The 26,270-nt window shown below is 37.8% G+C and overlaps 1 protein-coding gene across 2 annotated transcripts in view; it reads right to left on the bottom strand.

Annotated features, from left to right (window-relative positions):
• Positions 1-26,270, bottom strand: part of RAB2A (RAB2A, member RAS oncogene family) — a 57,906-nt gene that overhangs the window by 13,509 nt on the left and 18,127 nt on the right. Inside the window, exons 3-7 of one of the 2 annotated variants that reach the window (XM_049781967.1) lie at positions 25,186-25,253; positions 19,452-19,534; positions 18,974-19,066; positions 15,245-15,268; positions 8,583-8,694 (exon numbers count right to left, since the gene is read on the bottom strand). In XM_049781967.1, the coding sequence (XP_049637924.1) occupies positions 8,583-8,694; positions 15,245-15,268; positions 18,974-19,066; positions 19,452-19,534; positions 25,186-25,253 (380 nt within the window). The remainder of the gene's footprint in view (positions 1-8,582; positions 8,695-15,244; positions 15,269-18,973; positions 19,067-19,451; positions 19,535-25,185; positions 25,254-26,270) is intronic. The other variant, XM_049781968.1, reaches the window with a different exon arrangement.

The raw sequence follows: 26,270 nt of genomic DNA on the forward strand, positions 1-26,270 counted from the left end.
ACTACCTGAAACTACCTACCTGAAAACTAAAATTATGAAAACAAGAGTGAAAAGTAAAATTTAAACTTAGCATTTGCCTGGAGAAATTTGTGGGTCCTGATAAACAATAAAGGTATAGTGCTCAAGTATGATTTCACTCTTTTTTTTTTTTTTTTTGGTTTTTGGGTCACACCCAGCAGCGCTCACGGGTTACTCCTGGCTCCAGGGCTCAGAAATTGCTCCTGGCAGGCCTGGGGGACCACATGGGATGCCAGGATTTGAACCAACAACTTTCTGCATGAAAGGCAAACGCCTTACCTCCATGCTATCTCTCCGGCCCCATGATTTCACTCTTGATATAGGTTCCTAAAACTGAAAAACCAAGTATAGTATGGACTAATAGAAAGGATTTCAAGGAGGTAACAATGAGGTTTATTGTCCACAGAATTCTAACTCTATGTGACTACAGTTGGTGATCTATGTAAATGTTAAACTATATATGAATACACCATGACTGTAATATATACATATTAAATGTCCTAGTTTAGAAGTAAAGAAAAAGGACACAGCTAAAACTGTTTGTTCTAAATCATCTAAAAGTTCACTAATGTGGTAACCAAACAAGGGTTAGTGAACATGTTTCTAGTCAATAGTCTTTCAAAGTGTGACAACAGTAAATATATAACTAAACTATTCACAAAATGCTTGGAGACTACTACTTGTAAGGTCCCATTATGAGTGTGAGAAGTGCTCTTAGGCCTGTGTATCTATAACCTTGACATTCAGAACAGGATTAAGTAGATAGCAAAACAGTCTTCAGCTTACAGTCATATTTATTTTAACTTTAGAGAACCATGTATCACTTACAAAACATTGGGAGTAGGGGCAGAGAAATAGTACAGTGGGTAGAGTTCTTGCATTGCACAAGGTTAACCGGGGTTTCACTACCTGGCATCTATATGTTTCCTGAGCACTACTAGAAATAATTACTGAGTGCAGACTCAAGAATAGCCCTAAGCGGGACTGGAGCAGTGGCACAAGCAGTAGGGCATTTGCCTTGCAGGTGCTAACCAAGGGCGGTCCGATTACTGGGCATTCCATATGGTCTCCCAAGCCAGGAGTGATTTCTGAGCGAATAGCCAGGAGTAACCCGAGTGTCACTGGGTGTGGCTCAAACCTCCCCCCCCCCAAAAGAAATAGGCGGCCCGACCCACACCCCAAACCAAAATAACCCATCTATCAACTGTTCAAGGTAGCTAAGAAGTCCATTCTATGAAAAAATGAATATTTTCAGTATCAAGACAGGACACAATTACATTGAGTCCTCTCAGGTATTAAGTCTTTTTCTATGTACCTCAGACATAAAAAAAAATCCATCTATTTGTCAGTTTGGGTCAGTATATAATTCATGTAAGGTTATAGAAAGACCAATAATGGTTTAAGGATTAGATTTAATGTATTTCAAGAAACATTTGGCTGTACCTTTTGTTCTGTCATTTTGGTTGTATATCTTGTTCTAGCTTTTTGTTGTAATTTTACAAGAAAGGAATTTCTATTTCTGTTTTGTTTTGTTTTATTTTTGGGCCACACCTGTTGACACTCAGGAGTTACTCCTGTCTATGTGCTCAGAATTCGCTCCTGGCTTGAGGAACCATATGGGATGGCAGAGGAATCAAACCTCAGTCTGTCTTAGGCTAGCACGGGCAAAGCCTTGCTGCGTGCACCACCACTCCAGCCCCATTTCTGTTTTTTTAATAGTAGTTTTTTGTTTTGTTTTGTTTTTGTTTTTTTTGGGGGGTCACACCTGGCAGTGTTCAGGGGTTACTCCTGGCTCCATGCTCAGAAATCACTCCTGGCAGGCTCGGGGGAACATATGAGATGCCGGCATTCGAACCAACGACCTTCTGCATGAAAGGCAAACGCCTTACCTCCATGCTATCTCTCTGGTCCCCCCCTCCCCCTTTTTTAATAGTAGCTTTAACTACTAGACTTTACTTGAGGTTTTTTTTTTTTTTTTTTTCAAAATTCTTATATATTTGTCTGGTTTCATGTAAATTTCCAATCTTAAGCATAAATAAAACACAAGGGAAAAAAATCAACAAATAGCTAAGGAAACTGAGATAATTATTTGACAAAGTGATAACCTTTGCTATGTGGCAAATTAAATCAAACTGTATTGGCCTTTAAGTATCAAAGAGAATACAATACTAGCAGAGGCTTTAACTTTCCAAACATGTTATCTACTATCTGGAGATGATAAGGATAAATCTATGTCTTCAAGGAACACAACATCCTTATGGTGGATGGTATGAGGAGCAAGTACCGTAAAGTAGTGCAAAACAAAACAAACTAAAGCTCTTCCACAGGAGGACACCACAGTGAAAGCAGTGAAATGAGAACACAGAAATTCAGACTTTGTGCATGTGTGTGATGGCTGCCTTTTGTCATGAAATTCAAGGCAATCATCTCTTTAAAAGTTTGTTAGAAAGAAAGGACATTTCAAGTGCAGAGAACACTGTGGAGGTGCAGTAGAAATTATCAGCCAGCTAATAAACTCTTAATTAAGAGTACCCATCCCTCTCAAACCTACCAGAGAAATTGTACAGAATATTGTTAGTAAATTTGGGACTTTCCTTTTCTTGCCTTTCTATATAATGAACAGATGAATCTTTAAATAGTAAGAGTAATAGGAAGAACACTTTGTGTATGTGGGGATGATAATATAAAGGAACTTACACACAAAAACACACTCGATTCTAGAGCAGGGAGGAAACTTACTAGCTGGTTTTAATTAAACTATATAGTGATATTCAATTTCTACCTTTTTTGATTTGTTTTTTTGGGGCATACCTGGCAGTGCTCAAGGCTTACTCCTAGATTGTATTCATGGATCATTCGAGGCAGGGTCCAAGGGACCAGATGGGAGTACTAAATACTGAACTTGGGCTGAACATATGCAAGGCAATCTTATTTGCTATACTATCTCTCTAGGCCCACAAAATGGTTTATGAGATTAAAGATTTTCAGAATACAGCAAAAGGAAGAACCTTATAGTGTAATATGTTAAGGGTGGGAGGGTCTGAAGACCACTCATTTAGAGCAAAGGGTACCCAAAGTCATTGATTTAAGTGATGTCTCAACAAGGAAAACAGCCAACAGAAAGTTGGGCAAGGATAAAGGAATAAAAGAAGTTATTATCATGGAGTTAAAGCAAAGTTGACGAAACTGAGACTGGAGAGATGGTACAATGGATAGGTACTGGCCTTGTACTTGGCTGAGCTGGGTTCGATCCCCAGCATCTCAGATGGTTCTATAAGCCTGCCAGGGACTGCCAGGTGTGAGGCAAAAAACAAACAAAAAGCTGTCAAAATGATCAAATGCACACACACACACACACACACACACACACACACACACACACACACACACACACAACTAAGGATGTTTACAGTATCTCAAGTGAAGCAACTAGCCTGATGCTGTTGGCAATTGTGGAGGAAGTGTGACTATGAACTAGGATGTTTTTGGAAAAAAAAAAGAAAAAAAAAAGGAATGCAGACAGATCTTAATAGATGGTAATATCTGACGGAACTGAGAATGACAGATTTTTACTTTTATGATAGTTAAAACTTGACTAAATAACTGTATGGCAAGAGCCAAGAATCTGAGGAACGGAGAGTCTAATGATGAGTGATTTGAAGGAAATTACTCTGAGAAAATGGTCAAGAATAGTTCTCTGTCATTCTGTTAAGTGACAGAAATGACTAAATTAATTACTGAATTTATAATCTACTCTTCTCCAAAAGTGATCCCTGTGCCAGTGGTAGTGATTTCAGTCGAGAAACGCTTCCAAATGTGGACTGTAAGACAACATACTCAAGGCCTACACATCAGCATGTCATTAAACAGGATTCCTAGATGTACACACAAAATTATGCTGAGAAGTATTGCTTTAATTACAACTAAGTCTTTATGGTCTAGGGCTGGCTCAATGATAAAGCACCTGCTTTGAAGGTACAAGGTGGCAGGTTCAATCCTTGGCACTGCCCCAAAAGTCAAGCATGATCCTGGTACTGCAGCTGTTTGTGATCCTCAGTACCACAACAATGTGTGTGGTCTCTAACACAATGCAAATAATTGAATGGGGGGCCAGAGCGATGGCACACGCGGCTGACCCAGGACAGACTGCTGTTTGATCCCTGATGTCCCATATTGTCCCCAAGCCAGGAGCAATTTCTGAGCACAGAGCCAGGGGTAACTCCTGAGCATCACCGGGTGTGGCCCCAAAACAAAACAAAAATGAATGGGAGCATGCAACTCAATGCACACACAGAACACCAGGTGTGTGACCCCTGACCATGTTAAGCATCTACTGCTCCTATTTCCATTTTGAGAGGAAAATAAACAGGCCAACTTTTACTTGGAAACCCTTAAGTTATTAAAAAAAAAGTCAAGTTTCTTAACAGTGATTCTCAGAAACTAACATATAATGATGAATTCTGATTTTTTACAAGGTACATTATACTATATCTCCTCCTAAATTCATCTGATTACGGAACTCTATGCAAAAGTGATCATTTTACTTCTAAAGATAGAATCATCTTCATTAACAATCCACTATACTACAAAACACAAAGGAGAACATATAGGGAGCTAAACCACTTGGTTTTGAGTTCTCTGTTTAAAATGATAATAAAAAATGTGAAAGAACTTTGAAAATATGCTATATAAACATATGTTAGTGTTACTGTTTCAGGTACTTGACATATTTTAATCTTTTGGAAATACTCCAAAAATAAGTGTCCCACTTATGAGACACTTGTAATGTTGGTATCCTTGTATATAAATGTGATCACTACATTCTAATGACAAAAGAGGTTTCTTGCAACCTGTATACAGATTCCTCAATTTGAAATACGTAGAACAAAAAGTCAGATCTTCCTGGAACTTACAGAGTAGGACACTTATGAGGTGCAAGTGATAGTCCTCATGTAAACATGACTTCTGGGTGTCCACTATGATGCTCAAATCTCAGTTGAAAATCAAAGTTGAAATTGACGTTCAGGGGCCGGAGAGATAGCACAGTGTGATAGGGAGTTTGCCTTGCTGACCTGGAGGGACCTGGTTCGACTCCTGGCCTCCCACATGGACCCCAGCATGCCAGTGGCGATTTCTGAGTGCAGAGCCAGGAGTAACTAAATATATAGTTCCCTCTCTATGCTATTATCCAAATATATGTATATAGAATCCAAATTTTACACTTAAAAAAAATCAGGAGATAGGAACTGAATATGTGAAGAATGAATTTGGGTCTCCTATTACTATGGTAATACATATACACATTAATGTTCTGTTTGAAATTTGCTCTTTGATTTTGTTTACACTTAAGAGATGACTTTTGGGGTATACTTCTACTATTGCCTTTATAAGTATTATTTTGTCAGTAAAATCAAGAAAAAATATATCTGAAGCCATCCTAACAGTTTAAAACTTACTAGGATGCATATGTAGGTGAATTAAATTCTCTTACCATGATCTGTATTTTATGATATAGAGGGGGGACAGACATGGGGTATTGGCAAAAGACACACAATCTTCTGTAAAAAATAGTACAGATTCTCAAAATAACATATATAACTTTACAGATGATGACTTTTTATGATGACTTATTATTATGACCTAGACACTGAATCTAGTACCTGAGTATTATAGTCATTTGTTAATACAGAGAGCTTTTATATAAAGATCTTTAAAGGGCTGGAGAGATACCACAGTGGTAGGTAGGGTCTTTGCTTTGCATGTGGCCGACCCGGGACGAAGCTGGGTTTGATGCCCAGCCTACCATATGGTCCCCAGAGGCTGTCAGGAGCAATTTTTAAGTGCAGAGCCAAGAGTAATCCCTGAGTGCCACTGGGAATGGCCCCAAAACAAACAACAAACAAAACCCAATATCAATAATAAGAGTAAATATTTTAAACGGCATGTTTTTATGTCTAAATGTTTGTGGTAATACATGATTTTATAACATAAAACTGCCTACTACTAATAGGTACTATCTTCTATATTTACCCACGATAGTAGGTCCTAATTAGTAGGTACTAACCTTGACTAAGAAAATTTAATTACTTCTTAAATATTTATTTAAAATAAGTATTAATTAGTTTAGGTAGTTTAAAATATCATTTTCATGATCGTCAAAATAATTTCAAAGTACAGATTATAATTCAAGATTGGAAGCATAGCCCCGAATGCTGGGCATATATTTTAATTGACGGCTACCTATAAAGCTCAAGGTATTTTAAGTAGGTAAAGCAGAGCTGAATCATAATGTTTAGGGCAGGACAAAAAATGGAAAGGTGGAGGCCAGAATGGTTTAGAAAAAAAAAAAGAATTTAGGCCCAGGTGTTAACATTACAGAGGAGATGAAATAATTGAAGGTAGTCATTGAAAGACAGATCAGAGACAACATATAAGTAATGGTGACTTAGAATTAGTTTTCAGTCCTTATATCATCCCTAAATTTCCACTGAAATCGTCACCAAAGATAAAAGGTTATATATCATTCCCTACAACTAAAAGAAAAAGGAAGATTCATGTGTTATTTTGATCTGTGGGTGATTCACTTTATTGATTTTTTAACTGCATCTCATTATACTAGCTTAGTGTTTAACTTCAATACCATGAACCAGGTAATTCTTTGCTTTGGGAATTATCTTGCCATTTCATTTTTCTTACACCAGAACAGATCCTTTTCAATAAAATCATTAGAATTAGTAAATGAGTAGATCCACAAATTAATCATAAACCTTTTTCCTGTAATAACTAGTATAATGAGATGCAGTTAAAAATCAACAAAGTGAATCACCCACAGATCAAAATAACACATGAATCTTCCTTGCTTGGGGAGAAGTCACGAAGGAACAGACACTGACTAGATTGTAGGCTACGATCCCCCCTTTAAGTCATATCCCAGGCCTGTATCATTTTATTTTAGGTGAGTTTCTTACAAACACCATAAAGCTTAATTATGTCTTTTAGACACCTCTTCCAATCTATCATTTGGTTGGTATATGTAATTCATAAACATTTCACATATTTACTGTCAAGAAAGTTTCATGTCTGACACTTCATTTTTGTTTACCTTTTTATTAGATTTTAGTGTAATGCATCTCTATTCGTACATTTTTAGCAGTTGTTCCAAACATAAACATTCAACTTCTCTCAGTCTACGAGTGTGTGACTTTTTTATTATGAAACTATATACTATTTAAGTCTATGCTTTATATATATTTATATACAATAAACAAAAAAGTAAGAGTTAATCCTCTCTAAGGCAAACGTATTGGTACAATATTTTATAAACAACAGAAATGAGCCCCAGGAAAAAAATTAGTTTGGTAGGAGTAATGCTATACTTTCTACCCTCTGGATAAGAATCTTACGAAACAGGGCGACAAGATAGCCTAGCCTAGCATGGGAGGTTGGGTTCCATCTCTCCTACCACCTGGTTTCCATACTACCAGGAGCAAGCCCCAAGCCAAGTGTAGCCCCAAGTACTATTAGGTGTGGTGCCATAAACATACTCAAAAAATAAAATAATTTTTGTTTTGTTTGTGGCCATACTAGCAGTACTTAGGAATTATTCCTCCTAGCAGGCTTGAAAGACCAAATGGGATGCTGGGGATCGAACCTGGGTCAGCTGCATGCAAGGCAAACACCCTACTCACTGTGCTATCATTCCATCCCTATAAAAACAAACAAAAAAAAACTTTAACAAGCAATTCTCAAAAGCTATTAAAGAATGTACCGTTCTGAGAATGACATGGGATGAGATCATAGACAGTAATTAACACTGTGCCTTCCGTGTAAGTAAATAAATATATTTATTTATATAAATATAAATATCTATCAGTGTAAGTGAATAAATATATAAATATACCCAAATACATAAAGCAATAAAGAATATGCTGTGCTAGAAGTTCCAACAGTTTTAGAGTGTCAATGGAAATAATGGTTATATTTAAGTTTTATTCATTAAAGATGCAAGAATTCGCATAATTTTCAGAATTAAGACAGATGTTGCTGTTATAGAGCAGTAATATTACACCTTAAGCATAGGTAGATACAAATAGCTACAAATGTTTAGTGCCTTGAAAAGTTTCTAAGTTTTTATTTGGGGGGGTTTGGAAAGAGTTTGGATCACAGGGATTACTCCTGGCTCTCACTCCCGGCGGGATGAAAGGGACCATATGGTATGCCAGTGATAAAGTGGGTCAGTCATATGTAATACAAAAGTTCTAACCATTGTATATCACTCCAGACCCGTTTCCAAGTTTTATTAGGAGTTCTTTTTAGCTCCTTCCTTGCAACTTATAAAAGATTTTAGGGAATACACAAACAATGTTAAAACATTTTGGCCTCAAGATATGACTCAGAATATAATTTAAGCATCTGACTAAGTTAAATGTTCAAAAGGAAGAAATGTTCCTACTTTATGACATTCAGACAGTGAATAAAAATGCTCATGGAAAATGTCAATAAATATTAAGATTTATAAAAAATTCTATTAGGTAAAAAAATAAGCATAAACAAATGCTAATTACCTCTTCTACATTGGAAGCAGTCTTAGCAGAAGTTTCCATGAAGATAAGACCATGCTCCCGTGCAAAAGCTTCACCTTCCTCTTTTTTTACTTCTCTTCTAGATTCCAAATCACTAAGGATGAGAAAGAAAAGGGTTATGGCATTAATCAACACAGTAGAAATGAGAGGCATCTATACAAAAAGTAATATGAAATTCAAAGTACTGTTAACCATTTTTTCTGTCGATTATACACTAAAGATGATCTATCATTCTGAATATTACAAGAGTGAAAGTGTCTATAATCTACTGCTTAGTCTCAAAATTTAGTTTAAAACTCCAAAGAGAAAATTCTGAGTTACAGTCCTACAAAAGGACTATAAAAATAAAAGTGGAATAAAACCAAAAGAAATATATCTAACCTAACATACTGCCTGTGAGTGCAGTGGCTTTCCAAAGAAAAGAACTACCATATTTTTTGTGACATAAAATGCATTCCCCCACCCCCAAAAGATGGAGGGGAGAATGTCTGTGCTTCTTATGGAGTGAATGTGCCTGGAGCCGCAGCCTGAGTGCAGGGTAGGAGAGCAGATAGTAACCACTTGACAGCTACAGTGTGACGCCCCCTTTATTGTGCAGACCTAATACGTGGTACTTAGCAATCAGGTTAACGTGTTTTCACCATCACATACAGATCTATCGTTTAAGACTATTTGATAGCTGCTATGAGTTTTTTAAATATTAACAAAAAATATTTAAAAAATGTCTTTTATTTTTTTTGGTTTTTGGGTCACACCTAGCAGCACTCAGGGGTTACTATTGGCTCTACGCTCAGAAATTGTCCCCAACAGGCTCAGGGGCCCATATGGGATGCCGGGATTTGAACCACCGACCTTCTGCACACAAGGCACACGCCTTCCCTCCATGCTATCTCTCCGGCCCACTTTTTTTATTTTCTGATATAAAAAATCAGGTAAATGTGTTTAACCAACTGTGAACTGGTATACTGCAAATATACTTCGGCCTCAGAGGCTGGTTGTTCCCAACTGCCATGGCAGTGTCTGGCATCGCGTTTATTAAATATTTAGAATACTTTTTTCTTATTTTTCTCGTCTAAAAACTCTGTGTGTCTTAAGGTCAGATGCGTCTTAGAGAGTGAAAAATACGGCAGTTTACTAAAAATAGTAATTTGAGGAAGCAGAACCACACAAATCCTGAGCCCTTACAGCAGGGGTCTCAAACGTGTGGCCCGCGGGCCGTTTGCCGCAACATTTTGTGGCCCGCAGCCGGCCTTCAAATATCGCAGTATTCACTTACCGAATAATTGCAATAAAAATCGCATTAGTAAGAAAAAAATCGCATTAAACATTCGCATACCCCGAGCAGTTCCGTTCAGGGTATGCAAATGTTTAATGCGATTTTTTTCCGATTTTTTCTTACTAATGCGATTTTTTCTTGCAAATATTCGGTAAGCGAAATCCCTCATGCAGCCCTGCCTCACCCCGACTTTGCCTCCTGCGGCCCCCAGGTAAATTGAGTTTGAGACCCCTGCTTTACAGTAATTGACTTTCAAAGTCACACAGAGTCAGAGAGAGATTGCACAGGACCAGCTGTGAACACTCGCAAGTTTCATAGTAGGCCCATATCCCGCAATGCCAAATTTAGCCCTATTGGTCCCAGTTTCGCAGGGTTTGAGTAGTGCTGCATTCCAGCACTGCTATGCATAGCCCCGACCTGTTGAGTATCACAAGGAGTGAATCCTGGGCCTCATGAGCACTGATTGGGTAGCCCTCCCCCAAAGGTGAAGCTGTTCTGTCAAACAATAGCAATCGCTCAATAAAATCTAACATACGAAAGAATTAAAAAATTCTTAATAATTAAAAAATAATTAAATAATCTAAATAATTAAAAAATTATTGCCCTCAGCTGGTACAGAAGAAACAGAAATCTTGAGTTTCAAACAAAAGCATATGTTCATTTTTATCATAATGAAACTGGATCAGTATGGTGGGGGGAGAAAGTAAGAATTATAAAAATTAAAACATTACTATTATACTTTAAAAGCAAATCTGTCTTATTATAAACATTAAAATATTGTTATCATACTTTAAAAACAAACAGAAAAGGATAAGACTAGTGAGCATTTTCATTATTAATCCTTGCCTTGATATTTTGATGTTTATCAAATTCCTTATGAGAAAGAAAACCAATAATTACAGCTAAACTTACTTCCATGTGCTTGTCTGTCCCTAATCTTATTCTCTTCCCTCCCACCAAAGATAATCAACATTTTGTATTTGGTATTTTCACACTAATGCATGTTTTAATATTCCGATTCATATTTTTAGTCATACAATACAAAGGAGCTCTTTTTGGTTCTTAAAAAATTTAGATGAGGTTGGGGTACATTTCAATGGATTAGAGTATAGTTCGGCATGCACAATGCCATAATGGCCCTTAAACACTGGTGGGTATGCCTAGTAGCCACCAGAATTCTGGGGCCCCGGACTGAAGCCTTTAGGTCCACGGTACCCAGGAGAATATTGTAGGGCGTGACCCCTAGGCCCCTGAACACTGCTGGTGAGGATCCCAAATGAACTGAGATATAGTTTTGGCTCTAGAACTTAATTTTGGTCAATATTGCCTTCTGAATTACTTATATAACACATATAGAGCTAGTTTCTTAATTTGGGGGTACATGTGCTCAAAACTTTACTGGACAGTATTTTCTTTTTTTTTTGTTTTTTTTTTTTTTTTGTTTTTTGGGTCACACCGGCAGCACTCAGGGGTTACTACTGGCTCTATGCTCAGAAATCGCTCCTGGCAGGCTCAGGGGACCATACGGGATACAGGGATTAGAACCACCGATCTTCTGCACACAAGGCCGATTTACCTCCATGCTATCTCTCCGGCCCCGACAGTATTTTCAAATTGTGAATTAAAAAACCACTTTAATGAGTAATAATCTGACTTTTAAAATTGGGTGGGTAGGAGGAACTTGGGACACTGGTAAAGGCATGCTGATATTGGTGGTGGGTTTGGAGTTGGAACGCTGTATAGATGAAACTATTATTAACAGCTCTGTAAATCAGTGTCTAAAAAGAGAAAAGGAATTATCAGAGCATATTATCACCGCTTTTAGAGTTTATTTTTGGTTATTTACTAGTTAATACATTTTTTTAACTTTATTTATTGATTGGTTTTGGGGCCACACCGCAATAAAGGGGTTACTCCTGGGGCTCTGCACTCAGAAATCGCCCCTGGCAGGCTGGGAAAACATGTGGGATGCTGGGAATTGAAAGGATTCCCTTTGGAGTCGGCCGCATGCAAGGCAAACGCCCTGCACCGCTGTGTTAACTCTTCGGCTTCTCACATTAATTCAAGTTATAATGTGAAATGTATTTATTTTGCATCAAATAACAAAATTCAAAGCCAATAAATGTGATTTACTTATATTTAATTCAAAGTTGCTTAATAAAATAGTGTCATAATTTATACCCTTGGCAACAATGTTTGAAAGTTACAACTAAAAAAAAATAAAAAAAAAAAAAGAAAGTTACAACTAGGTTACAGTCTTACCAAGATTTGGTTAAGATCATGCTTGCTAGAATTTGCTAATCTGATGGATGTGAATGGGACCACACATTTTTCCAAATCAATAAATTAAATATTAATTTAATATAATTAAATTATAAGCAGAATATGTATTTCAGTAATGCTTTAATCTTTATTAAATTAGGACACAGAAGTGCCTAAAAAAGAAAAACCAAAGAAAAACAAACAAACAAACAAAAATCAGGGCTGGAGTCATAGCACAGTGGTAAGATGTTTGCCTTGAATGCGGCCAACACAGGACGGATCCTAGTTTGAATCCAGGCATTTGGTCCCCTGAGCCTGCCAGGAGCGTTTTCTGAGCACAGAGCCAGGAGTAGCCCTTGAGCACTACTGGGTGTGACTCAAAAACCAAAAAAAATGGGGCCGGAGAGATAGCATGGAGGTAAGGCGTTTGCCTTACATGCAGAAGGACTGTGGTCCGAATCCCAGCATCCCATATGGTCCCCTGAACCTGCCAGGAGCAATTTCTGAGCATAGAGCCAGGAGTAACCAACCCCTGAGTGCTGCTGGGTGTGACCCCCCCCCCAAAATAAAATAAAAGGAGGGCAAAACCAAAAAAAAAAAAAAATAAAGGAAATTTTCTTAGAGAAAAAAATATATATGGGTTCAATTGGTGAAGAAGGGTTAGGGGCTGGAGCAACAAAACAGTGGGCAGGGTGCTTACCTTGCATGCAGTTAACTAGGATTTGATATGCAGCACCACATATTGTATTCTGAGCCCCACACCAAGCTTTACCCCTGAACTCAGAGTCAGGGGTAAGTCCTGAGCAATAGCCACAGAAACAAAAACCACCACAGAAAATGGGTTGGAAAAAATTTTTTATATAGGAACGAAAAAAGAAACCATTAATTTAAATGATAGTGCTACAAAGTATTAGTGGTAAGATTAGAACATAAACAACGGGCAAACTTAAGTAGGGAAATACAGAAGCATAATTGGGGGCATGAAAAATTTGTCCAACTAGTACCTGAGGACCTCCTATGTGCCAATCCCTCTCCCGGACAGACTACTCAACTTAGTACAGAAAAATTCAAATCACCTGACCAAGGAGATCTTACATTCTAGTAGGAATTTATAAAAAGGGAGAAGGGGTAGAGAGCTAGCAATAGCAATGGTGCAAACATTTCTAGAATTCAGTGCCCTAATTATTTTGAGGATAGGGACACACCTGATGCAGAGCCTGGTGGAACAAGTACTTCTCTTAAAGCCACCTCCCAGCTGCATCAGTTTCCACATTCTTAAGGAAAAGTAGCTTTGCATCATAAAAAAAAAGGGGGGGGGGGGAGAGGACACCAGAAGTGTTCAGGGTTGGATCCTGGCTCTGCACTAAGAATCACTCTTGGTGGGATCAGTATGCCAGGGATCAAAACCAGGTTGGCTGTGTGAAAGGCAATCACTCTACCCACGTTTAACCCCCCCAAATAGTGTTTTTGTTATCATACCCGTTGCTGCTCAGCAGTGCCTGGGGGAGCATGCAGTACCAGAAAGTAAAAATAGAGTTCTTGCATGCAAAGAATGCGTTCCAGGTCTTTTGAGTATTTCCCTGGTCTAAATTATTGAAGGCTTTTAAAAATATCTTTAAAAATTATTCTTCATCTCATTTTATGTGTATGCTGTTTTATTATAGAAATCCATGATTATACCTAGAGTGCATGTGTTGAAAGGAGGAAGCATGGTTTGATCCATGGACTGCCATGGTCCCCACAGCAAGGTGCTGAGTAGCCTCCAAACAAAGAAGGGCACTTAACAAAAGTTAAAGAATATTTTGCTGGGGAAAACTTAAAGTTCTCTATGCCAGTACTACTTACTGTATAGTAAGCTTGTACCTGAATTGTTATCTTAGCAAAGTGGGTAAGGACTCATGTTTGAGGGATTGTATGAAAAAGAGGAAGTGGTACTTTATTAGACATGATACTAAGTATTTTACTTTGGTCATTAACTTTACTTTTGTCATTTCCTCAATTTTACAGGCATAAAATCATACTGCTATCTTTTGACTTGTATCCCAAAATCATACTGCTATCTTTTGACTTGTATCCCTAAGAATCCTATCTAAATTACCTTTATTATTTGTTGAACCATTTTCTCTTTTGCGGGGGATGCTTAGATGTGGGACTCCCCCACCCAGCAATTATTGACCAAATGGACCAGAGACTTAATGTCCGGGAGTGCACCGCTGCTGTGGCCCCGTATTGCTGCAGATTACCGGGGCCATCCCTTGAGGGGCCTCGAGACTACACCTGGTGATGTTTGTGGGACTATATGGTGACAGGGATGGACCTAGGCTTAGCCACAAGCACAGCATATGCTGTAACTCTTGTATGATCTCTCTCTGATCCCTAAATAATTTCCTTATTTTATTACCTTCTTTTCGTTAAGGTGTGTATTATAATTCTATTAAAAGCTTTAATCTTCATAAATTTGGCTTCCTATTTCTTTTATAACCAATTTAAACTGCCAGAGTAGGAAAAATATGCATCATCTGTCACTGTGACTAGGTCAATGCCCTTTGCCAAATCCCTTCACTGATTTCCTATTGTCTAATGCACCTAATTTAAAAATTGCTTATTACCTGCTTTCACATCTATTCCAATCATTTCATCTAATTCCACTATATTTTTGTTCATTCATTGTAATGCCATTTGTAGTTTTCTATTTTTTCCTCACTTATCTTTATTTATTTTGAGCAACATTCAACTTGGTAGTTTTGCATTCAGGAATCACTCCTGGTAGGACTTAGGGGACCATATAGAGTACTGGGGTATTCAGGGGATAAAACCTGGGTCAGCCGCATGCAAAACAGAGCCTTGTCTGCCTCACCCTCATTTTTTAAAAAAGTATCTCCTCTCCTCTCCCTCTCCTCACTTCCTCCTTCCCTCCTTCTCCCTCTCCCCCTCCCTCCCTCCCCCTCCACTTCCTCCCTCCCATCTGAATTGTAAGGGCCAATCAACTGCAATTATTAGAAGCATCTCTAGTATATACTATACTTTCCTTTTCTTTTTCACATTTGGTCTATAAGTTCCTCATGAACAGCAACCACATTTACATCACCAGTAAAAGGTCACGCATCATGGTTCAGTCACAAGGTAAATACTGTATAAAAGTATAAAATAAAAGTATAAAAATTATCTTTATTTTCTAAGTGTTTTCATCATATATTTTTATATATCACCACTGAGTGGTATAGTAACATTATATTACAAATTTTTAGTCTTTATATTCTAATAGCCTTAGAATTAAAAGGTTTTAACAAAACAGTTTAACTGAAAATATAACAATGAAGAAAAGTACTGAGTGAATCCAGGCAATAAATTCTAGTTATAAAGTAATCAATAGTTGGCTTTTTATACAAAAACTATTTTCTCAAAAGGTATCTTTCCTTTATGTTTACAGCTACTACTACAATAACTAAAAAAATGGCATAAAACATTATAATATCTATTAATGAATAATTGGGCAGAGCTGATGCTACTTGTATATACATACACACACATAAAAACACATTTTCAATGAGTTGTTACTGTGCCATTACAAATGATGAAATTGTACCTTTCTACAAAATGGATGATCTAAATAAGTGAATTACCAATTGAGTTCACTGATATGTAGAATATGAATAACTAACATAACTTAGCTAAAAGCAACAAAATGGACTGACTCCTAGTAAAATTATTAGGTTACCGGTGGCAAAGGGATGCGAGTGGAAATTCTAACATAAGTGTATCAGTGAAACTACCAGTCTCTATAGGATTCTTCAAAATCCATTATAATCTAGACTTCTCTTATCCATTGTACTGTATATGACTAATGGTATGCTTTCTGCCACCAGAGTTTGCAATTTATAAGATTTTATACAAAAGAGAACACACAGTATATCTTATTTATTTATAGAGCATTACTTCGATAATACTGGGTTACTCTGGCAATCTCTGGACTATGACCTCTGAAATTCTTGGATCCATGTGATGCCAGGAATTGGATTCAGAGACTCATACACACTAAATATGCACTCTACCACTTAAACTATTTCTTCAGTTCCTTTCTGACTTTTTAATTTTATTTTTTGTTTTTAGTTTTTGGGCCACACCTGGTGGCACTTGGGTTACTCCTATGTTCAAAAATCACTTCTGGAAGACTTGGGGGACCATATGAGATGCTAGGGATTGAAGCTGGGTTAGTAGCATAAAATGCCAACACCCTACCCAATGGCCCCTTTTTGATTAAAAAAAATTCAACATACTTATTTTGAGGTTCTTTCACTTTATTAATCGAGAAGATAAATAGACCAAAGTGATCAAAAGACTCCTCTTGACTGCTAAATGAACTTTAACTGTGTGGCTGTATTATCTATAGGCTATCAATCAGGGTTGCTTCCAGTTTTAGGTTATAAATTGCCTCCCCCCCCCCCCCCCAGAATCTATGTGGACATCTAAGAGGTTCAGTGCCCTGTTTCTATACTATGTATATTACTATTTTTCATTCTAACCACTTTAATGAGTATGTAATGGTATACTATGGTTTTGATCTGCATTTCTTTCCTGATTAGTGTTAAAATATTTTTTTACAATGGGGCCAAAGCAATAGCACAATGAGTAGGGTATTTGCCTTGCTTGTAGCCAACCTGGGACCAACCCAGGTTTGATCTCCAGCATCCCATAAGGTCCCTTGAGCCTGCCAGGAGCGATTTCTGAGCAGAGCCAGGAGTAACCCGAATGCTACCGAGTGTGCCCCAAACAAACAAAATAATAATAATTATTTTTTAGTTTTGGGGCCACACCCGGTGACGCTCAGGGATTACTCCTGGCTATGCGCTCAGAAATCACTCCTGGCTTGGGGGGATCATATGGGATGCCGAGGATCGAACTGCAGTCAGTCCTAGGTCAGCACGTGCAAGGCAAACACCCTACCACTGCACCACCCCTCCAGCCCCAGCTCTAGATACTTATGACTACATGCTTACAAGGCAAGCATTTGAAGTATTAAGCTTCCTTCAAGGCCCTGAACCTGTGCTTCAAAGATCAAAAGTTGTAAAGTTTTGATGTAATTTAATTTTTGTTTTGTTTTGTTTTTGGGTCATATCCAGCAGCGTTCAGGGGTTCCTCCTGGCTCTATGCTCAGAAATTGCTCCTGGCAGGCTCAGGGGACCATGTGGGATGCTGGGATTCCAACCACTGTCCTTCTACATCTAAGGCAAACGGCTTACTGCTGTGCTATCTCTCCAGCCCCATAATTTAATTTTTTTTGGGGGGGCACACCCGTTTGATGCTCAGGGGTAATCCTGGCTAAGCGCTCAGAAATTGCCCCTGGCTTGGGGGGACCATATGGGACACCGGGGGATCGAACTGTGGTCCTTCCTTGGCTAGCGTTTACAAGGCAGACACCTTACCTCTACGCCACCTCGCCAGCCCCTACTACTATTATCTTTTACTGGTTCTCTCCATTGAGACAGATAAAAAGTTTAGCAGGTGGTCATTATCACATGGTAATTATGACTACTTTTTCTTTTGGGCCACACCAGTAGTGAGCAGGGGTCATTCCTGAGTTTGGGAGACCTTAAGAGGTGTCAGGGCTCAAACACAGTTTGGCTGAGTGCAAGGTAAACACCTTATGTACTGTTCTATCACTACAGCTCCATGGAAATGACTTTTATGTTTCTAAAAAGATCTGTTAGCACTATTTTTAAGTCCTAAACAACACATTGTATCTACCATTTCTATTGCTAGGTAAGCAATCTGGGCCATAATTCAGTATCTGGACCGAAAGAAATCAGTGGGTTTTATTTTATTTATTTATTTTGGGGGAGAGGGGTGTCACACCCAGCATCGCTCAGGAGTTACTCCCGGTTCTGTGCTCAGAAATCGCTCCTGGCAGGCTTGGGGGACCATATGGGATGCTGGGATTCAAACCACCGTCCTTCTGCAAGCAAGGCAAACGCTCTACCTCCATGCTATCTCTCTGGTCCCAAGTGGGTTTTATTTTTAATCATGAATCAGATAACATTTCAGCTAATGGGCCAGAGCAATAGTACAGCAGGTAGGGCATTTGCTTGCATACAGTCAACCTGAGTTCGATCTCTGCCATTCTTTATGGTCCCCTCAGCCAGCCAGGAGTGATTCCAGAGCAGAGAGCCAGGAGAAAGCCCAGAGCGGCCCTGTGTGTGACCCCACAATATAAAATAATCCCCCCTTAAAAACTTTAAAATAAAACAAACGAACAAACAAAAACCAACCAACAACAACAACAACAACAACAACAAAAACCACTTCAGCTTATGCTTTAAAGTATTTCAACAACTCATTTAAAGTAAAAAATAGTATTTCCAATATTTGATTTGAATTTGTTGACTGTTGCCAGGATGGATTCAGGGAAGGGGGTAACAAATTAATTTTTCTGGAACCTTCTAAGGTAGTGCTCAGGAGGCACATGGGGGCCCCTCCTGGTTATTCTGGGTTTGGGCATTAAATGCAAATGCCAAATGCAAAGGATGAAGTGTTGTTTAGGATCCAGATTACTATGGACACTGTAGTAGTGCTCAGGTTTCCAGGGCTACATCTAGTGATATTCAGGCCATCAAGTGGTTTCAGGGACTGAACCAGGGTCAGTTGCATGTAAGGCCTGAACCTTAAATTCTGTACTATCCGGTTCCCCAGTATCTTTATTTTAAAAACAAAACCAAAAAAAACCTTAAGACTTTTCAGAATTTTGTAATTCAAGAATCTAGTAACACACTCAAACAAATGCAGAGATATGTAAATTGGATAGTTATCCAGAATTCATCAGTAATACAAAAAAATTTACCTTTTATTGCCAATAAGCATAATGACCATGTTGGAATTGGAATGCTGGCGGGCATCTTCTAACCAGGTTGTCAAGTGGTTGAATGTATCTCTCCTAAACGTAAGTGATAATCTGATTACTATTTTCTTTAGCAGTATACAATGAACAATAACTATTTCATTAAAGATAATTACTTTCAGTCATATCTAATAGTAACGAGAAAGAGATTTAAAGTACCATGTCTCAATTAGAGTACGCTGATTACAGTTCAGTTTAGAAATTAAATGCAGTCTCATTTTAGAAAAGACTAATGCATCAACATGTGGTTACTTATTCATATACAAATAACTTAGTTGCAGATTTCTATAATAAGTTTAAATTTTGTTCAAGATACACATGTTCATTCTAAAGGCAAAGCCATACTTTTATTACTGGCAATAATTTGTTTAGAAAATTTTCTCCATTGATCACTGAAATAAAAACATTTCCAACTTCTTACCTTGTAATATCATACACTAGTAAAGCCCCTGCTGCACCTCTGTAATATGACCTCGTGATGGAACGAAAAGACTCTTGTCCAGCCTGTGGAAAAGAAAAAAGTTAAGACTTTTCTTTAAGAAATGGCCCTTGACATTTCCTAATTCATAATGTACAATATGAGCAAATAAGGAAGAAAAGTATGAAGAAGAAAACTGCATCAGTCTCAACAAAAAGACACATATTACCATTGCTCAAGTGAACTAGACATACAAGCAATTAACAATTCCATCTACCACCAACACCCCCAGTTCCTCTCCAGACCTCTAAACCCTTTTTGGCAATCTCTGACAATCCAAGCTACTGAATGGCTTTGCAACACATGAAGCACTATTAGAACACAGAATGAACTCCTAGCAACTAAACTTTGAAGACAAATTTGAAAGAAAGCAAACAACCCAGAGCCTCACATTTGAATTCAATAACCCACTCCCTGGGGGCAGCTATTGACACTGGTATAAATAAAACACACTGTAAATAAATAATGAATGACATCTTTATGCCCACCATCTGTCCGTATAAAGATTGTTGGAAGGCTAAGGATGCAGATTTGATCAGTTATATTATAAACTGTAGTGGGCTTTCAACAGTCATCAAATGAAATTCTTTGAGCAATCATTTTATTATGAAAAACAGAAAATGGGCTTGTATTCAATTTATATTATTTTTGCCATACTTAATCAATTTTCTCTGTCTTTGGTATAACAATTATTGTCAAATGGCAACAGGATGCAAAAAGTCATCTTTACATATCCTATGTATGTGAAAAAAGATTTCAAGCGATTAAGCAAAATTAGTTAAGTCCTCTTTCCTACTGACAAGTTTTGTTTCTGATAATCTTTTGTTTTGGGTTTGTTTTGGAGTCATACCTAGTGATGCTCAGGTATCACTCTTGGCAGTGCTCAGGGGATATGGGATGCTGGGAACTGAACCTGATTTGGCTACATGCAAGACAAATGTCTGCCTGCAGTATAATCATTTGGCTGCTATAACTACATTTTTTTAAAGGATTGTCAAAGAAGACAGATGTTTGTTATCTTTGTTAAAATAAAGTAACTTTTCAAATAATGCCCTTTTTGCTTTTGTAAAATGTTAAGACAAAATAAGCACAATATCATAAAATCAGTTTTCGTAATATTTGTATTAAAAATATACTACTTATTGAAAAATATGCTTGACTCTGTTTTGTGTCCCTGCATACTATGTCTGGTATATGGCAGGTATGCAGAATGTTGAAAGAATGAATCTTAGAATCTTAGTGCACAAAAATCATCATTTCTCTGAACAAAAGCACACATTAGCAAATCTTGATAAGCTAAGATTTGGTGAAATCCATTTCTCCTGGAACTCCACAGAGATGTAGCTCAGTGGTAAGTGATTTTCCTGCATATGTGAGGACAAAGGGTTCAATCCATTTCTGGTCAAACAATAGCAAACCCTAGGGGCTGGAGCGGTGGCGCAAGTGGTAGGGCATCTGCCTTGCACGTGATAGCCTAAGATGGACCGTGGTTCGATTCGATCCCCCAATGCCAGGAGTGATTTCTGAATGCATAGCCAGGAGTCATCCCTGAGCGTCATGGGGTGTGGTCCAAAAACCAAGGGAAAAAAAAAAAAGACAACCCCCCCAAACAAATCCCAAATAAAATTTCTCCAATTATACCCTCTTTAGTTTACTTGCAAACATTTATGATACTGAGAATGCTAAATTACTCAAAAAAAAAAAAAAAAAGCCATCACACAATAGGACTATAAAAACACACAACTTGGATATGGGGAGACAGTTCCAGGGGTTTGAGTGCATGCTTTGCATGAGGCGGCCCAGGTTTGATTCTCAGAACCACATGACTTCTTTAGCATGGCTGGGAGCAACATCCCACTGAGACTGGAGTTGCCCCTGAGCACCACAACACTCCCAACCTCCAAAATAGCCCATTCACTGCATGTAGTTCTGAAATTAAAGGTTTTACAATTACTTAATATATACCCAAGAAAGTAATTTTAAATCCAAGTTCAAAATAAAAGGATTTACATAGTTCTGGTTCTCAAGTTCTAAATTAGTATTTGTAGGTATGAGAAATTAAATGAGATGTTGTTAAGGGCTCAGATTTTCTGTTGTTTGCGTGGGGCTATCCAGTTACTGCCCCATTGGCCTGGGGGATTCCTAAGCACTGGTACTACTACCAGCCTGGGTGGTTGAGAAATGCCAAGGGGGGCCCCATCCTCCTGACCACAGCTTGGGGTGGCCTGTATCTGCCTCCCAATCCATCAACAAAAAAGTTTCATTTTATTGCATATTACATATGACAAAGAAGGATTTTATGGCAAATACTAAAGAGATAAATGTTTATTTGTTCAAAATAATCATGGCTAGGGGCCGGAGAGATAGCATAGAGGTAGAGCGTTTGCCTTGCATGCAGAAGGACGGTGGTGCGAATCCCGGCATCCCATATGGTATCCGTGTCTGCCAGGAGTGATTTCTGAGTAGAGTCAGGAGTAACCCCTGAGTGCTGCCGGGTGTGACCCAAAAACCAAAATCCAAAAAAAAAAAAAAAAAAAAAAAAAAAAAAAAATCATGGCTAGAATCCCTAGCTTAGAATATTCTGTTTAGCAAAGAAAAAAAAGTCTGCTACAATAATCTTGTGAGGGCATTCATGGAATTGTCAAAAAATGATGTTGAAAGAACATCACTATAGAGTCTAAACCTGAGTGTCTACAGTCGAGACAAGTGCAAGTATGAACATTTGCTGGGTCTCAAACTTGCGGCCCGCGGGCCGTTTGTGGCCCTCCGTACAACATTTTGTGGCCCTGCCCTAGTGGAATCTTGTTTTGCTTTGTTTTAGTTGTTTGGGTCACACCCCCAATGTTCAAGGCTTATTACTGACTTTGCACTCAAGGATCACCCCAACTTTGCTTCCTGTGGCCCGCAGGTAAACTGAGTTTGAGACCCCTGATTTAGAGAAAGTCAAGTCTTACTTCCACAAACTGTTTTGTAAAGAACAAAAATGTTCTAAGATTGAAATAATGCGCTATGTCAATATTTTACACAAATCTACTGAATCAGGAATTTACTTATGACAAAAAAATTTAAAAACAAAAATTCAGGCTAACAGGAAGCAAAAAAAAATCCAAATAAAGACTAAAAATGTAGGCATCTACTTTAAGTCTATTACTACTTTACATTAAATATCAGTATTCAATAACTGTTCCCAAATTCTTGTGACCTAATTTGAATGAAAAGCATCCCACACTAAGATCTAGTATCTTTGTAATGGCACTGTTAGTCTTGAAATAAAACCTACAAGTATTTTATTATGGTTTTTTCAACTACAAACAAAATAGGAAAAGCTATACCAGCTAGGCCAATGGTTATTTTATTACCTTAACCAAATTAAATCAAATAAATCTAAATTTTAAAGTCACTTTAGTATATATTTTCCCAAAGTAACATATATTGTTTTAAATGAAAAATGACATCTTAAGAAATATACATGCTAGTTTTGACCTGTCACACTCAGTGTTGGTTTACTTTAGAAGCCAGAAACCAAACGTAAAATTTCCAGCAGCAAGAATTCCATTATTTTAAAGCAAAGAAGCCACACCCTGTGATATTCATGAATTACTCCTGACAGTGCAGTCAGTAGTAGTGAGGATTAAATCAGGGTCACCCATATGCAAGGCCTTAATCCCCCCACTATCTTTCCAACTCCAACAAATAACCACTTAACCATGGCTCTTGGGACTTAAAAGCTGGGGGGAGGTGAGGGAAAAAATAAAATAAAAATAGCTACTTCTTGGCTCTATGCTAAGGGGTCACTTTGGTGGGGCTTGAGGATACCATAGAGGGTGCTGGGATAGACTATGATTTGTTCACATGCAAGGTAAATGTCCTACCCACTGTATATCTTTGGCTCTCTCCAGCAAATAATTCTTAATAGTAGCTGAAGGTGCAAAGGAAAATACATTTAATGAATGAGATTAACTGAATAGCAACAAAACAGCATCCTAACCATAGTTAGCAAAATCTTCATAAAATTAAATTTTATATTAATTTTTCCTCTGAAAAGCAATTTTCTCTTCTTTCCAACCATTTTTTTTTCTTTTTGGGACCAGTTCAAGACTCAGTTTTCGTAATACTAAGAAGCATGTCTCCAATAGTCTATAACTATTCTGTTCCCCTCATAAGTTCAAAAGCGCTTTTACTTTGGCCATTTTTCTTTAATACTATTAATTAGCAAAAATGCACAGTGCTAAGTATCTTTTTTTGGGCTTCTTTAGTGTTCCTTGTAGATAGTGTAACTCTTAATACTTTAGCCAAATAAACTGACTGGTGATCAAGAATAATATCTCAGGTACTTTACTCCAGACTTCCATCTTTAAAATCGAAACCTCTGATCAAGGAATAGCTACCATTAAGAAAAAAAAAATTTCCCAAAAGCTTGGGGCCAGAGATGCTACAGTGGGCAGGGTAAATGCCTTATATGCTGCTGACCTAGTTGCAATTCCCAGCACCCCATATGGTCCCCTGAGCACTGCCAGGATTAAATTCCTGAGCACAGAGCCAGAAGAAAGCTCTGAGTAGAGTTGCGGATGGCCCAAATCACCCCCTCCCCCAAATAATACCCCAAAGATTTAAAAAAATCTACATGTATAAGCAAGGTTTCTATTTGGGACAATAGTAAGATTAATAAGAATTCTAGTAATTTTAACTTGCTGTCCAGAGCAAGAATAAAATTTTATTTTCCTCCTTTCAACCAGAACTAGTAATTCTAAGCCTCTTAAAGAAGTATAATATAGAAATCACAGTAGACCATAACACACTGATTTCTCTTCAGATTGTATAAAACTTTCAGCCTGTTGCCAAAGTAAATTATGAGAACTATGGTTGTAAGTTTCTGAAAAAGGACAGCAGGTATTAAAAAATTTAGAACATTTTGAAAAAAGACTTAGATGGAGGAAACTCAAGAAAACCCAGCTCTTTTAATGCTTCCACAAAAGAAAAAGTGAAGAGAACAAACAGCTAGATGTAATCACTGGAGCAGAAGAAAATGTCTAAGGAGTTTCCTGTCTCTGGCTGTACAAGAAAAGAATGATGAAGAATTGCTGCAGAAAGTAAAAGTTGGATTTCTAAGGATTTCTAACTCATTTTTGGTTCACCTTGGTAGTGCTTTCTTTTACTTCCATCACAGTTCTCAGGAATTGCTCCCAGAAGTGCTCAAAGTACCAAGTGGTGCCAGGGACTGAACTTAGGTCTCCAGTATGTTGTAGAGCCAGTAGTAATCCCTGAATACTGGCAGATGTGGCCCAAAAAACTAACTAACTAAAGAGGATTGGTGAGATATACATGTGGTAGATCATTTGCATTTCATGTGACCAATCTGGGTTGATCCCTTGAACTGGATCAGAAGTGTCAGGAGTGATCCTGAGCAAAGAAGTCTAACTTAAGCCATATTACATGAGTGAAAAAGCTAGTGTAAGCTTTGTATGGCCCAAAATCCAAAGGGAAAAATAATTAAAAAAAAAAAAAAAAGACATACCTGATAAAAACATGGCATAAGAAAAACTATTCACATTTCATCTCATAGCTTTAGGTTTGTCAGTATGTAGAATAGGAGTTTAACTATAAAATAATATGAAACTAAACAAGCATACAATATACTTTTATTGAGGTCATACAATATACTTTTTGATATACTTACCGTATCCCATATCTGGAGTTTTATCTGTTTTCCATCAATAGTTATCATCCGAGCACCAAATTCCACACCTGAATAGAGCAGAAAATAATTTGATACATACATGATGAGGTCTATACAATACAATCATGAATTTTTTAAAGGCCTTTTTAATGAACTTCTATTTCTAGGACACGTAGCTAACAGATAAACTTGAACAAACACAGCTCCCGGGTTGTTGAGATAGAACAAGAGACAAATCACCTGCTTTTGCATGTGGCTCTGTGGCCATGACTCTCATTCAAATCCCTGGCATCACATATGGACCCCTAAACACAGATAATGATCACTCCTGAGCAAAGAGACAGGAACAACTGTGGAGTACCACCAGTACGGTTTAACATCTTACAACCTCCTATCCCCTCGATGGCGAACCTATGGTACACGTGCCAGCGGTGGCACTTGAAGGCCTTGCAGCTGGCATGCGGGAAGGCCCGCAATTAAGATATGCGATGTGATGGGAGGCGAGTGTGCCAGTGTCTGCTTTGCAGCTCACCTGGCAACAGGCCTGGACTAGCCATTGGGAGAAATGGGTGTTGTGCAGCAGTTTGGGCACTTGGGCTCAAAAAGGTTAGCTAGCCATCACTGTCTATCCCCATTACCCACCTCCAATACAACTTCTATCTTAGAAAGCCTAAAAATCAACAGAGAGGAGTTAATAAAACATAAGATAAGGACATACTTAAAATATTAAGATATTCAGGTGTGGAATAATAAATCTACTACACTCAACTGTTTCTCAGGCTTAGTAATATAAGATAAACTAAAGGTTAATTTTAAAAGTATAATTATTAGAAACAATTATTAAAATTTCTTTAGATTTATCTTTAATGAGGTATAAAAATCAGTTCTGGTTCTTAGCATGGTTATCAAAAGGAAAACTAACCTCCAAAGGCACTCAACAGAGGTAACTACCGTTGAACAAATTTCCAGTTTTCCATGAAAACCCAAACAAAACTCTGTATACAATATCACATAAATAAGACTATATAAATAATGCTCTGCAATTTGCTTTCAGGAAGTTATGGACATTATCTTCTATCTCAGAA

The sequence above is a fragment of the Suncus etruscus genome, chromosome 10 (assembly GCF_024139225.1).
Source record: "Suncus etruscus isolate mSunEtr1 chromosome 10, mSunEtr1.pri.cur, whole genome shotgun sequence".
Classification (NCBI taxonomy): domain Eukaryota; kingdom Metazoa; phylum Chordata; class Mammalia; order Eulipotyphla; family Soricidae; genus Suncus; species Suncus etruscus.